This window comes from Balaenoptera acutorostrata, chromosome 8 (assembly GCF_949987535.1).
Source record: "Balaenoptera acutorostrata chromosome 8, mBalAcu1.1, whole genome shotgun sequence".
NCBI lineage: Eukaryota > Metazoa > Chordata > Mammalia > Artiodactyla > Balaenopteridae > Balaenoptera > Balaenoptera acutorostrata.
The window spans coordinates 35259477-35274448 of NC_080071.1; the positions used below are offsets into that span (position 1 = coordinate 35259477).

The 14972-nt window shown below is 42.4% G+C and overlaps 1 protein-coding gene and 1 pseudogene across 5 annotated transcripts in view; both read right to left on the minus strand.

Annotated features, from left to right (window-relative positions):
* Positions 1-413: 413 nt before the first annotated feature.
* On the minus strand, positions 414-1011 carry LOC103012041 (MARCKS-related protein-like; annotated as a pseudogene).
* A 9272-nt stretch (positions 1012-10283) lies between these two features.
* Positions 10284-14972, minus strand: part of WIPF1 (WAS/WASL interacting protein family member 1) — a 121282-nt gene continuing 116593 nt past the window's right edge. For all 5 annotated transcript variants that reach the window (XM_057550735.1, XM_057550736.1, XM_057550737.1 and 2 more), the window contains one exon: positions 10284-13324. In XM_057550735.1, the coding sequence (XP_057406718.1) occupies positions 13269-13324 (56 nt within the window). In that variant the 3' untranslated portion in view covers positions 10284-13268. The remainder of the gene's footprint in view (positions 13325-14972) is intronic.

Genomic DNA, 14972 nt, shown 5'->3' on the forward strand with positions numbered 1-14972 from the left:
GCAGGGGAAGTCTGGACACTCAGGGTTTGGGAGTATAGGCACCCCCACCTCTGGCTCAGGGATTTGGGGAGTAAGCAAAACCTGCCTGGAAAAGAATTGGGGATGAAAACGAGCAATTGCCTTCTGCATGGATGGGGACAGGGAAGGAGGTAGGGCCAGGGGCAGGAGCATTTCACATCACTAACCTAACTTAGGAAACTGCAAGGGACCATCTTCAACTGGCCTTAAGAGGAAGACCAGATGGGTGATGGGAGAATCCACAAGAGGGAGAGGAGGAGAGGGAACGTGGCTAAGGGGCAACAGCCCCTTCCCTTCTGGACGCAGGAAGGCAGCCAGGGCACCAGGTCCAGGCAGTGACCACAAGGACAGCGCAGTTTCTACAGCTTAGAGATCACGCACCTGCCCCCACCCAGCTACTCATTCTTCCCGCCTGCTGGTGTAGGGCCACTCTCCGGCCCGAGCAGTGGATGGCTCTGTGCCTGGGGCCCTCCTCTTCTGTGTCTCCTCCCTTGGAGGCAGCACCAGCCTCTGCCCCTTTGGCCTGGGGCTCCTGGCTCTCGGGTAGCGGCAGCCTTCCCTCCCTGGGCAGTGCCTTCCTCGCTGCAGGCACCGACCCCCCGCCACCGCTCCTGCCCTTCCTCTGTGGGTGACGAGGCAGACAGATCATCCCCCCCTGCTTCCGATTTCTCCTGAAGGCCAGGCCACTCAATTTGGAAGGCTTCTTGAAAGAGAATGTCTTCTTCTTCTTGGGGGTCTCCTCCCCCTTGGCCTCAGCGCCCTGGCTAGGGGGTGCTGGCTTGATGGCAATGCCAGTGGCCCCAGCTGCCTCCTCTGTTCCATTCATGGGGGAGGGGGCGACTCCCCTTCACCTTTGGGGGATAAGTCTCCCCTGCTTTTCACGCGGCCGTTCTTGCGGCCGTTCTCCTGTCCATTGACCTTTGTGGGGGGAGTGCCTGCTGCCTCCTTGGCGGTCACATTGCCCTGGGGAGCCTTGGAGCTCTGGCTGCCCATGGTGGGGTTCTGCTGGAGGGGCGCCTGGAGCCACCCTGGGCTTGTGCCACAGGGGATAGTTCGGTCAGGTGGGCCTCACCGGCGGGGGGGGAGGGATGAGGTGGAACTCATGGCTGAGGGAGGGGGCCCCACTCCATGCCCTCCCCCGACTAGCTGTGCCGGCCCCACTCTGTGCCAGAATGCCACCCTGTTTTGAATTTTTTATCTGGTAAATTGTTTATTTCTGTTTCATTATTTATTTTTTCAGGGGTTTTCTCTTGTTCTTTCAATTGAGAGTAGTTCCTCTTCCTTTTCATTTTACTTAACTTTCTCTGTCTGTGAATTTAGGTAAACCGTTACCTATTGTGGTCTTAAAGAGGTGTTCCCATGTGGGAGCCTCCCTACGCAGAGCGCGTGTGCCCAGAGCCTTTGGTGGGAAGGCTGGAAGTTATGTGGATGCCAATCATGTCTTTCCTCAGGTTGTGCTGGCTGCTTTCACCTTGGTAGGGAGTGTGGCTGGTGATGGAGGAGCTAGAGCCTGTGCACAGTTTGAGGTGGGACTTCCTCTCTGCTCGCTGGCTGTCATCGTCCTGGCAGGGGCGGGGTCTGATCCCTAGTTGCTGGAGCAGAAGCCCTGAGGGTCAGGCTTGCACTGGCTCTGTTCCCTTTAAGTGTGTATTTTTCCTTCTCCCACACTGGGACCTTTGCCCCAAAGGAGGGGAGTGCTGAAGCAAGTGGGGCTTGTGCTCTTATAGAGGACCAGTGTGTTGCCTGTGTAGAAGTCTGCAGCTCTGCTCGATGCAGCCCATGGTTGCATCTTTTCCCTGGTCTTGGCTGCCCCAGATCTAGTGCTGTGCTGCCATGGAGTGAGTGGGACTGGAGCGGGGCCAGAGCATTGGCTCAGCTTGGGCTGGGGCATGCAGTGAGGCAGCTGTGGAAAATCTGGACGGCCACGTTGCTGTCAGAAGTTTGAGCTGCTTCTGGAGTGCTGCTTTGAGTGAGCGCCAACTGTGGCTGCCACCGCCCCACCTGGACTATGTCCTGGGCTGCCTCTGAGTCCTTAGCTCAAGTCTTTACCCAGGTCCTGACCACCCTAGATCCAGTGCCACACCGTGGAGTGGAGTGAGGAGGGTCGAGGTGTTTGCTTGAGTCTGTCTTTTTTTCTAAGATTAGGTCTTCCCTTGCTTTGGCTTATTAAAATGTCCTTGCTTCTGTGAAATATCAGTATTTTTTAGAACTGGCAAAGAAAAAGTGGACAATGATATTATGTCTCCTCATTCAAATTTATTTACTCAGCCTTGAGTTTGACTTCTGGATCCATTCAAGATAAGTGGCTTGAGGTAAATTTCTAATTTTGATTTCACCACATGTAAAGTCATAGAGATTCATAATAACATATGTAATATTTGCAAATAACGTATGTAATATTTGCAAAGACCTTAGCACACTTTGTAGTACATAGTAGATGATCAATAATTTGTGGTAGTTATATGAAAAATAAAGACAATAGATAAATGTCATCATCCAGATAAGTAAATTAGGAAGAGTGTCTTGATGGTATAAACTTACCATGTTTACACTACTGTGTTAGCTAAGTTTTTCCATTTTTCTACGGTGGCTTCATTTGGGACCTATCCATGCTTTTGGCTCCAAGAGTACGTCTAAGCAGTAAACATCAAGGGGGAATTTTCCTTTCATGCACACAGCCAACCAAACAGACCTGTGTTAGTTGTGAGGAGCATTCCAGAACCAGTGGTAGAATGAGGTTGTGCCTACTGGCTGAAGTTCTTGTTGGATCTAGAATTTAAACTCACCTCTTTGGTTCTAGGACTAGTATTTCCTATTGTACAATGCAGATCTTTGTATTTCCAATGCTTAATAAATCATAGTTTTTTAAAATTAATTAATTTCTTTTTGGCCACGTTGGATCTTCATTGCTGTGCGTGGGCTTTCTCCAGTTGAGGTGAGCAGGGGCTACTCTTCGTTGCGGTGCGCGGGCTTCTCATTGTGGTGGCTTCTCTTGTTGCGGATCATGGGCTCTAGGTGCGTGGGTTTCAGTAGTTGCAGCTCACAGGCTTCAGTAGTTGCAGCACGCGGGCTCAGTAGTTGTGGCTCATGGGCTGTAGAGCACAGGCTCAGTAGTTTCAGTGCACGTGGCATGTGGGATCTTCCCAGACCAGGGCTCGAACCCGTGTCCCCTGCATTGGCAGGCACATTCTTAACCACTGTGCCACCAGGGAAGTCCAATAAATCATAGTTTATCAGTGTTTGTTGATGATTTAAATGAATAAATGTGAAAATGCACCTAGGGGAATACAATAACTCCATAAAGCATTAGGGTTTTCTCAATTATCTGCTGCTATTCGTTTCAGGGACTTATCTGAAATAGATAGCATTTTGACAGGTGACCTTTAACTTACTAACTTAAGAAAACAGAAAACAGGAAAAGGGTGGGAATTACTCTTGACTAAAACACATTTGTGTTAAGTCCATGATGGGTATTACAGGTATTCTGACAGGCATCTTCCTGGTCAAGATTTAAGTTAAGTTTGAGCTCGATGTCTAATAACATCCAGACTTGTTTCCCAGGCACCTCAAAAGTCGAACATGTTTTCCTAGATAGGTGACATTGTGGGGCCTTTAACTGACTCTAATGCAATGTGGGCAGTGCAATGACTGAATGATTTTAGAAATATTGATATCTATAGGCCACTCTATTAGTAGAGAGGAGGCAAACACTTTTGCTGTCTCATATTTATCTGGGATTCTCATGTCACTCTTACGGAAAGCTTGTGGCTTAAAGTTTTTAAGACATCCACTTTGTTCAGGTTCTGCATCAGAAGCTAGGGAGGGCCATAATGCAAGGACAGATCCAGGTTTTGTGAGGCCTGAAGCTTTAGACAATTTAGGGTGCTCTATTGTTAAAAAAAAAAAAAACCCTATATAATCATAAATTTAAATATTTGATATAAAAGTGAGTAATTAGAAGGGATCAGTCCTTGCAAGTGGAGGTCACAAAGCTGGTTTCATTAGCTTCCTGTAAATGTGCCTCTGTAATAATGGAAGCAACATTTTAAGACAAAGGGATTTGTGATAGAATGTTGATGGGTGGGGCATTTCCAAACATTTACCAGTAAGAGACACATGTATATGCTAAATGTAGCTCCAGAGATAGACATTAAGTGCCAAGTGCTCAGAGTGGAGGGAAGCCAGGTTGTAGGGAAGACAGCAGAGAAGGGGCCACTGTAAATTATGCATCCAGGAAGCCTTCAGTTAATTGGAATGCTTAGGGAACTGGGAATCCTTGAGTTGACTTTTCAAATTAATCAAAAACAACAACAAAAAAACCCCATCATTTATTGGCCATCAAAACTTTTTAAAAATACAGTCCTTTCTTTTTTCCAATTTTCCTGTAGGTTTAAGAATTAAAAAAAAAAAATCAATCAATGTAATTTACCCACTGAGTTTAAGGAGAAAAGAAACCAAATAATTACTTAGAGGGGGAAAATAAAGTATTCACTTCCAGCCTTAATAGAAAGTCCTCTGTTGCTTGGGTGACTGAAGTAGCACCCGTGCCTGGTGGGAACAGGAATGCTGGCCTCCTTAACTGCCTCTCAGAGATCATTTGACCGGTAGAATTATGGTGGGGACATTGGTTTAATTGTGGTGTAGCTGTAAGTGCTCAATAAAAATTTCTTGAATGGATGAATGAACCAAATGAATGGTTCCAGTTTGAACAGATAAGGATAGTTTTGAAAGCATTTTTTATTCCTAAGAATTCTGTAATTAAATTTTATCAGACTCTTTTGAGTGCACTGAAAATTCCTTCCTGAATATGGCCTAGGTTTCACAGCAAAAGGATTAGGAAATGGAACTTTCACTGAGCGCCTGACATATGCCGATATTTTGCTGATGTCTGTATATTTATTTAAGCCTTGTAATCATTTTGCAGTGGAGGAAAACTAGATCTCAGGACTAAAATAACTTGTTGGTGGCCTTCCAGGGAGCAAGTGGCAGAGCTAGGATTCAGATCCAAGTTTGTGTGTCCAGGGTTCATTCTCTGACTCTGTAACTTGTCATTTGACCTTTCTTTCCAGCAAATTTGAAAGACACATGAAACAGAGACTTTAGCTAGAGGTAGGAAGGATTATAAAGAAGGGAGTATGGTGTGGTGCAGAGTAATGCTGCTTAGCCATCGGTAGTATGTTACTTGGGGTCTTAAATTACCCATCTGCAAGATCAGAGGACTGGAGTTGATGACCTCTGAGTGGGGGACCACATGGCCCAGTTTGCCAAGGCAGCCCTGATTTATACCAGTTGTACCAAGGTGACTATGATTAGCATTCCCTTCCACTTTCAAAAGTGTTCCACTGTGGATCGTAAAGTCTAAGGCTGCCCTATATATGAGATTGATTCCAGGTCTTAATTTCTATGATTTCAAATTGAATCTAATAATTTCTTTTATTACTGAAGCAATAGGAATTTTCATTTCCCAGGCCCGTGAGGTGTGAGGGACTGACAGCACATCAAGTGACCTCTGTCTAGAGTTTGCTTTACATTTCTGATACAGATAGTTTTTCTGCTATTGTCCCTTTCCTTTAAAAGTACACTAGTTAGGGACTTCCCTGGTGGTGCAGTGGTTAAGAATCCGCCTGCTAATGCAGGGGACATGGGTTCGATCCCTGGTCCAGGAAGATCCCACATGCCTTGGAGCAACTAAGCCCGTGTGCCACAATGACTGAGCCCACGTGCCACAACTACTGAAACCTGTGCACCTAGAGCCCTGCTCCGCAACAAGAGAAGCCACTGCAATGAGAAGCCTGTGCTCCGCAACGAAGAGTAGCCCCTGCTCGCCGCAACTAGAGAAAGCCCGCACGCAGCAACGAAGACCCAACGCAGCCAAAAATAAATAGTTATAAAAAAAATAGTACACTAGTTCATCCCCGTCTGGTCAGTTTGGTTCCAGTTAATTTGGGATCATTAAATAAATATTTATTTCTACTAATAGTGGCCATCACTTATTGAGTGCTTAGAATAAATCATTATTCTAAGCACTGATTACATTATCTCATTTAATGCACTTATTAATACCATAAGATAGTTTCTCACTTTCTAGATAAGGAAACTGAGGCTTAGAGCAATTAAGTGACTTGAAGGAAGAGGTGAAAGCAGGTATTCCTAATCTCTTAACCATTATACTATAGTAAGGTATGTATACAAACACAGAGCAGATAATTTAAAAAACTATCAGAGTTGGAGACACAATGGTGGGTAGAAGGACTTGAGCTCACCTCCTCTCATGAAAACACCAAAATCACAACTGACTGCTGAACAACCATTAACAAAAAAGACTCAAACCTACCAAAAAAGATATTCTTTCCAAAGACAAGAAGCCACAAGGAGACAGTAGGAGGGGTGCTTTTGCAATATAATCAAAACCCATACCTGCTGGGTGGGTGACCCACAAACTGTAAAATAATTATATCACAGAGGTTCTCCCACATGCATGAGAGTTCTGAGTCCCATGTCAGGCTCCCCAGCCTGGGGGTCTGGCATCAGGAGGAGGAACGCCCAGAGCATTTGGCTTTGAAGGCTGGCAGGGTTTGAGTGCAGGAGCTCCACAGGACAAGGGGAAACAGAGATTCCACTCTTGGAGAGCACACACAGGGTTTCATGTGCACTGGGACCCAAGGCAAAGCTGTGATACCATAGGAGCCTGGGGCAGACCTACCTGCAAGTCTTCAAGGGTCTCCTGGGGAGGCAGGGGTCAACTGTGGCTTACTGGGGGGCAAGGACACCGGTGGCGGACGCCCCAGGGAATACTCATCAGCGTGAGCTCTCCCAGAGGTTGCCATTTTGGCACTGAGACCTGGCCCCACCCAACAGCCTGCAGGCTCCAGTGCTGGGACACCTCAGGCCAAACAACCAGCAGGGTGGGAACGCAGCCCCACCCATCAGCAGACAGGCTGCCTAAAGTCATCCTGAGTTAACAGCTGCCTGACACGGCTCTGCCCACCAGAGTGACAAGACCCACCTCCACCCACCAGTGGGCAGGCACCAGTCCCTCCCACCAGCAAGCCTGCACAAGCCCCTGGACCAACTTCACCCACCAGGGCACAGACACCAGAACCAAGAAGAATTACAATCCTGCAGCCTGAGGAAGAGAGACCACAAACACAGAAAGTTAGACAAAATGAGACAGCAGAGAAATATGTTCCAGATGAAGGAACAAGATAAAATCCCAGAAGAACAACTAAGTGAAGTGGAGATAAGCAATCTACCTGAAAAAGAATTCAGAGTAATGATAGTAGATATGATCCAAGGTCTCAGAAAAAGAATAGAGGCACCAACTGAGAGGATACAAGACATGTTTCATAAAGAGCTAGAAGCTTTAAAGAACAAGCAAACAGAGATGAGCAATACAGTAACTGAAATGAAAAACACACTAGAAGGAATCAAAGCAGAATAAATGAGGCAGAACAACAAATAAGTGAGTTGGAAGACAGATTGGTAGAAATCACTGCTGTGGAACAGAATAAAGAAAAAAAGAATGAAAAGAAGTGAGAACAGTCCAAGAGAACTCTGGGACAACATTAAATGTACCAACATTCACATTAGAGAGGTCCCAGAAGAAGACAGAGAGAGAGGGCCTGAAAAAATATTGAAGAGATAATAGCTGAAAACTTCACTAGTATGGGAAAGGAAACACTCACGCAAATCCAGGAAGCACAGAGAGGCCCATAGAGGATAAACCCAAGGAGGAACACACTGAGACACATATTAATCAAATTGACAAAAATTAAAGACAGAGAAAATATTAAAAGCAACAAGGGGAAAGCAACAAATAACATACAAGGGAATCCCTGTAAGGTTATCAGCTGATTTTTCAGCAGAAACTCCACAGGCCAGAAGGGAGTGGAAAAATATATTTAAAGTGATGAAAGGGAAAAACCTTTAACCAAGAATACTCTACCCAGCAAGGCTCTCGTTCAGATTTTATGGAGAAAATCAAAAACTTTACAGACTAGCAAAAGCTAAGAGAATTCAGCACCACCAAACCAGCTTTACAAGAAATGCTAAAGAGGGACTTTCCTGGTGGCGCAGTGGTTAAGAATCTGCCTGCCAATTCAGGGGACACGGGTTTGAGCCCTGGTCCGGGAAGATCCCACATGCCACAGAGCAACTAAGCCTGTGCGCCACAACTGCTGAGCCTGTGCTCTAGAGCCCGCGAGCCACAACTGCTGAGCCCGCGTGCCACAACTACTAGAGCCCATGCTCTGCAACAAGAGAAGCCACTTCAATGAGAAGCCCACGCACCACAACGAAGAGTAGCCCCTGCTCACCACAACTAGAGAAAGCCCGTGTGCAGCAATGAAGACCTGACACAGCCAAAAATAAAAATAAATAAAGAAATTTATAAAAAATAAATAAAGAAATGCTAAAGAAACGTCTCTAAAAACCTTGCCGATAATCAAGTGTTCATAAAGACATGCAGCAAGAGGATGTCACATATGCTGCAGCACAGTAGAAATCAGTGCGTCACCTATTAAAGTTGACCCGTCAATTCCATTCCTACACACTTATAGACACTAGCAAAATTCTTGCACATGTACACCAGGAGACAAGTATACAATTATTTATAACAGCATTATTTGTAATAAATAAAAAGACTGAAAGCAACCTGAAATTTCCATCAACAGTGAAATGAATAAATAAATGTGATATAGTCATAGCATGGACTAACAAATACCTGTGGACAGCAGCATGAAGAAGTCTCAGTAATTTTTTTTTCTTTTTTAAATTTATTTTTGGCTGCGTTGGGTCTTTGCTGCTGCATGTGGGCTTTCTCTAGTTGCGGCAAGCGGGGGCTACTCTTCGTTGCGGTGTGTGGGCTTCTCATTGCGGTGGCTTCTCTTGTTGCAGAGCACGGGCTCTAGACATGTGGGCTTCAGTAGCTGTGGGGCATGGGCTCAGTAATTGTGGCTCATGGGCTCTAGAACGCAGGCTCAGTAGTTGTGGCACATGGGCTTATTTGCTCCGTGGCATGTGGGATCTTCCCGGACCAGGGATCGAACCTGTGTCCCCTGCATTGGCAGGTGGATTCTTAACCACTGTGCCACCAGGGAAGTAAGTCCCTCAGTAATGTTGAGGGGGGTAAAGTAAGTCCCTGCCAAATATATTCAAGCAGTCAGCAAAAGATGAGATTTTGAAAACTGAGGAGTAAGTTAGACCAAGAGAAGAGAGGACATCGTAGTCATAGAGACAAGGAACAGCAGATGCATACCACCTCCCCCATTGCATGTGTCCCTAATGCGGAATTCTGGTATACCTGAATTCACTTCTGGATACCTTTTTTTGAACCCTGAGAAATTCTGTAAGTGAATTTATTGCTTGTTGGGGATAATTGCAGGAGAAGAGTGAGGTTGGAAAGCCAATAAAAGAGATAAAGCAGTTAGGAAAGGAATAGATATGTTTACAATTAATTCCTGTCTAGGAAGCCAGGTGGGGGAAATTAAATCTTGTGCTTCTGCCTGCCCTCCAGTGGCGTCCCCAAGGAGGAAAGGGGCAAAGGTCAATGTCAGTTATGCTTCAGTGTCAAGATTACCAAGACTGAAGGAAGCTACACTAACCTGGAGATTGGAGAGGGATTTTAAAAGTCAAAGACAACTAACTTAAGGTTTTCTCTGTGCTTTTTCCATCTTAAGCACTTAAGTAGGTTACTGTGTCTCTGAGATCACAATGGGAATGATCAATGGAGTTTTTAAAAGAGAATTTTTGTGTCCAGAAAGAAAGGTTATTGTAGTAGAGCTTGGTACTGAATTTATTGAAGCTATAAATTAAGAATGTTTTTACAAATGTTAAAGTTCAGTTTTCAAATTTTTTTTTTTTTTTTTTTTTTTTAGAAATACAGTAATTGTCCAAAAAAACCCCCCAAAACGGAAAAACTATCAGGCCTCCTAAATTCCCATTGGCCTTTCCTTATTTATCAGTGTCAGTGATAATCTTTGTAATTACATCTTCCATTGCTTCCACCATCCATCATTTACTTCAGAGTAGAAGAAGCATTTGCCTCAAGTACGCAGACTACAGATTTTGACTAAAATGCAACTTCTCAGGAAATCAAGGGGATTAGAAAGTGGATGCACTGAATATTTACTTACTTTGTGGACCTTCTTCTTCTTCTTTTTTTTTGAGTTTGTCTTTCTTTACCAGAGTATAAAGCAGAAAACAGACACTTGCTTTTTCATTTATTTATATTTGCATAGAGAGTACTTAAAATAAAACCCACCAGATGACAGTCTTATCATTCTGCATTTATTTATTGTCTGGCTAACTTACAAAGACACAGATGTCTAGGGTAGGTCCTACCCCACCATATAAACTACCCTGATGACATAGGTACCAAAATGTGCATGTTTACATAATGCAGTGGTATGAAAAACATTTTCTTTCTTTACAGTCCCTGACTATAAATAGGGAAAAATTAATTTCATGCCAGAAAATTTTGGGCACTTTAACAGTCATCACATTTCTGCTACTAAAATAACAAAATTGGTATTACAAGTTAAACTATAAAGGCCTAACAGTTCTTACAAATATGCAAATAATCTGCTACTTAGACATAAAAAGTCAATTTCTCGCAAATCACCAAGTAAGGCACCACTGGATTAAACAGTTTTCTTGGTTTTTACTAAATAAAATGCATACTGAAATAAATACTGAACACTGAATTTTAATACTGTAATACATTTCAATATAAAATATGTGAATATTAAGATACTGTATTGCATCTTGAATACATTTATCTGGAAATTTTATGGGGAAAAAACATATGTAAGCTCTGGTTTCAGGGAAGTAACTATTAATTTTTGTGATCTGCTATAGTTGAAGATTTTAGCATAGAACTTATTCAAACTTTGGGATGTGATTAGGTTTCTAACTTTCAAAGAAAGGGTGTACATGTATTAATGGAATATTCACTTAAAAAATACATTTTAAAACATCTCTATCCTGGATGAATAGCAACTTTGAGCTGTGACCCTGTTTGAAACTTAGGATGGTATCTGCAAAGTTGGGATATATAAGGATATTGGCCATACTTACTACACCTTACAAAAATCAGACCCATTTTCTTTGGGTCAGACTTTTCTCTGCCATATTTGCTAGGAAGGCCCAACTCCATCTTTTCTGAAGTGGGTCATTAGGCTTTATCATAGGGATTTTTACCAACTATTGATATCTGATCAAAGAATTCAAAATAAAATGATGCTGCTATATTACCAAAATATTAGAGATTAAAAACCTTTTTTGAAAATACTTTGCCAAGCTTGTTACACCTTTATGTTTCTTGATTTTCTTTGGGTAAAGGCCCCCGAGTGAACGTATGAAAGACAAATTAATGGTGGTGGGCGGGGAACCCAAATTCTCTAATGTACTTAATAAGCCCAGGACTTTGGCAAGGAAAGTTATAAAAATACAACAGATTGAAATGGGCAACTTCATAATTTATTAGACATCCCATTATTAGAACTCTAAGTTCTTTTGCTTTTATATAAATGAAACATTTATCCTATAAATAGGAATGCTTCTTTCAAATTTTTCTTTGGATTGATTTCTTGTTAGCATCTCCCAGTAAAACATGAACAATTCACTGAAACCATAATACAAAGTTTAGGTAGATATACATATACATATATAGCCGTGAACTTTAAAAAAATAAGTAATGGTAAATTTTAAACATAATTAACCATATAAAACATCTAAATGGAAATCTTTTTTTCCAAGTGTATAGCTAGATTTAAAAGTCCCAGTAAAGTTTTGTAAACAAAACCATACAAAAAGGGCAAGGCTGGCTCATCCCTATGGTCCTCTGGGGGAGCTTTATTTGCATAGATCCAAGGCAAATGATTCTCCCAGAAAGATTCAAAACAAGTTCCCTCCAATTTCCTGCAGCAGTCTCTTTCTCTCAACCCCGTAATCATCAGATTTAGATTTTTAGTTTCGTCATCAACTCAAAACCGTCCCCTTCTTCCACATTTCTGATTTGCTACCTTTCCCTGACTTTCCCCACAACTGTGGAGCCTATGAGCCTCCTGCCCTGAGGAGCAAGCTGGGCTGGAGAGGAATGAAGCCACTTCCGATGCATAAGGCAGGAGGCCAACCGACAGATGAGCTCAGGGCAGCTGCTTCTAAGCCCCAGAGCCCCAACTGGCTTTCAGTTTCTTTCCAATGGCTTTATTCCACGTGACTGTAAACCCTATTATATCAATTTCTGACCTTGGTACTGTGAAGCAACATCTGTATACAGATTTCCAGGGAAGAGGGAAAATAAGGGAGCAAAATCTAAGGAAAGCTGTTTGCCAAACAAGGTGTTGGGTCCTAACTTTATTTTTAGTTACCTCTTGAATTGCTAAAGCTTATCTTGCTTTTTTTGTTTTTTAAACAAGAGGTTTTTGCACTAGCCTCTATCTTCTGGACCTGCGCTGTCCAACATGGTAGCCACCAACCATGTGTGGCTATTGAGCATTTGCAATGTGACAAGTCTGAATGGAGATGTGTTCTAAGTGTAAAATACATACCAGATTTTGAAGACTTAGTACCAAAAAAAGAATATAAAATATCTCATTAAAATTGTTATATTGATTGCAGGTTGAAATGATATTTTGGATGTCAGGGTTAAATAAAATATATTAAAATTAATTTCACCTATTTTTCTTTTTAATGTGGCTACTAGAAATTGTAAAATGTATATGTGACTCACATTATATTTCTATTGGACAGCTCTGTCCCAGACCGCCAAAGATTGGACAGCCTGTAACTGCAAACATTTCACATGAGCAACTTGCTTAGGTGGTCTGTGGTTCATGGAAACAGGAGGCCAAACATGCAAAAAAGGCAGGGAAGCAAAACAGCTCTCAGGGACCTTAATATTGTGATCTGTAGCAAAAAAGCAGTGAATGTTTGAATTTCATTGGTTGAAAGCTGGGACACAATTCATCGCTGCCTACTTGCCACAAAAGCCTATACTGATCCCCAAAGCAGCCAACAGGCTATATAGCTGAAGCAAGCAATAGCTTTAAGAATATACACAATACAAAAAGCGAGGTGCATTTCTTTACTGCATACCCACCCTGCACACACGCATTCCCACATCACCTCCCTTCTTCCCTATTGCCATCATGAAGGGGACAAGGGAAGACAAGAGAAAGAGGGTGTGCGACTCGGACAGCAACAGCAGAAGGAGCTCTTGGGCTTGGGTGGAGAAGAGCAGGCAAGGATCACCTCGGGATAGGAGGAAGGGGTGGGGCACCCCTTTCTCTTCGGTTGGATCCACCTTGATGAAAAAATAGACAAAATATAAATTTTGGTTAGAAAGCTTATGTTCTCACTGTAAGACTTAAGAATGGTTGCAAAAGAACCCACTACCCGCCCCCACCCCATGATCAAGGCTGTAAATAACTTGCACATGTGCATGAGAAATGAAGGGAAGAAGCAAGTAAGGATCTGAACAAATTGTACTAGAGAAGGATGACCTACCACTGGCTACCAAGTACTTGTGCGAAGTTAAAGTTTTTAAAAAGTCACTTTTTTTCTCTTCACATAGTATGTGTGATTATACATTATATATAATATATATATTATAGATTGAGAAAATATGGATGAGAAAAACAAAACAAAAATTCACCAATGCTTTTACCACCCAGAGATAACCAATAACATTATGTATATATTCTCCATATATAAACAGTTCCCTTTTTTCTTCCAAAAACAGGATCATATATAGTCCAGTTGAACATTTTTCAAAGTCATTACTCTTTACAAATATAATTGTTAATGACACATTGCATTCTATTATATAAGTATACTATAGTTTATTTATCTAATCATTCCCCTTTTGTTGGGCATTTAGGTATCTTCTAATTTCTAAACAATGCTTTTTTGATAGCAGCCATCCTAATAGGTGTAAAGTGGTAGTTTTATTTGTAGTTTTATTTGTGTTTTCCTAATGATTAGTGATGTTGAGCATCTTTTTATGTGCTTATTGGCAAGCTGTATATCTTATTTCAAGAAATATCTATGCAAGTATTCAACCCATTTTAAAAATTGGGTTGTTTTGTTGTTGTTGAATTGTAGGAATTCTTTATGTATTCCAGATATTAATCTTTTATCAGATATATTATTTGCAAATATCTTATCCCATTTCATGGGTTTTCTCTTCACTCTATTGATAGTGTTCTTTTAAAAACTATGCATATTCATGGGCTGTGAGCATGCCATAATTAGGTTTAAAATCCATTCACAGTTTAAAAATTCATTTGTCCCATGCACATTTTGTTTTGAGGATCTAACAGGTGTTAGGCATGAAGCCAGGTGCTCAGATGCTGTGAGTAGGTCTACCAGGGACTCGTGTCCATCGAGTAGGTCTGCTAAGGCCACGGTTCTGAGACTCAGGTGCACTGGCATTGATGGATTCCTCAGCAGGCCACCACTTCCCTGACAGCAACCAAAGTAGCCCACTTCGGGATTCCCGAGTTAGAACAAATCTCTGAGCGAGGGGAAGAATTAGAGGAAAACAGTGGCAGTCCATTACCTTGCCTCTTCCTCTTTTTATCCCAACCAAGTCTTTTCTTGGGCAGGGACCTGAGGAAAGACTCATCTGGATGTAAATCAGCTATCTGTCACGGAGCCTTGACTGTCAGTTGACACACCACAAATGTTGAGCAAAACAAGGGCTGGCCTTGTGCAAAGCTGCAATTAGGAGGCACTGTTCAGGGCTGTCTGCGTGCCCTACCAGGCAGCGGGCCTGGAGGCTGAGGCAGGTACAGGAGCAGGATAAAACCACTCCATAGTACTTTATTTGTGTTAGAGAGATGATCCGTTATCATTATAAAATATTAAACATTGCCCAATGCTAGAAATATTTTTTTAAACCTACAAAAACATTTTTGGAGGGCTGTGGAAATTAATTTACCGATCTAAGA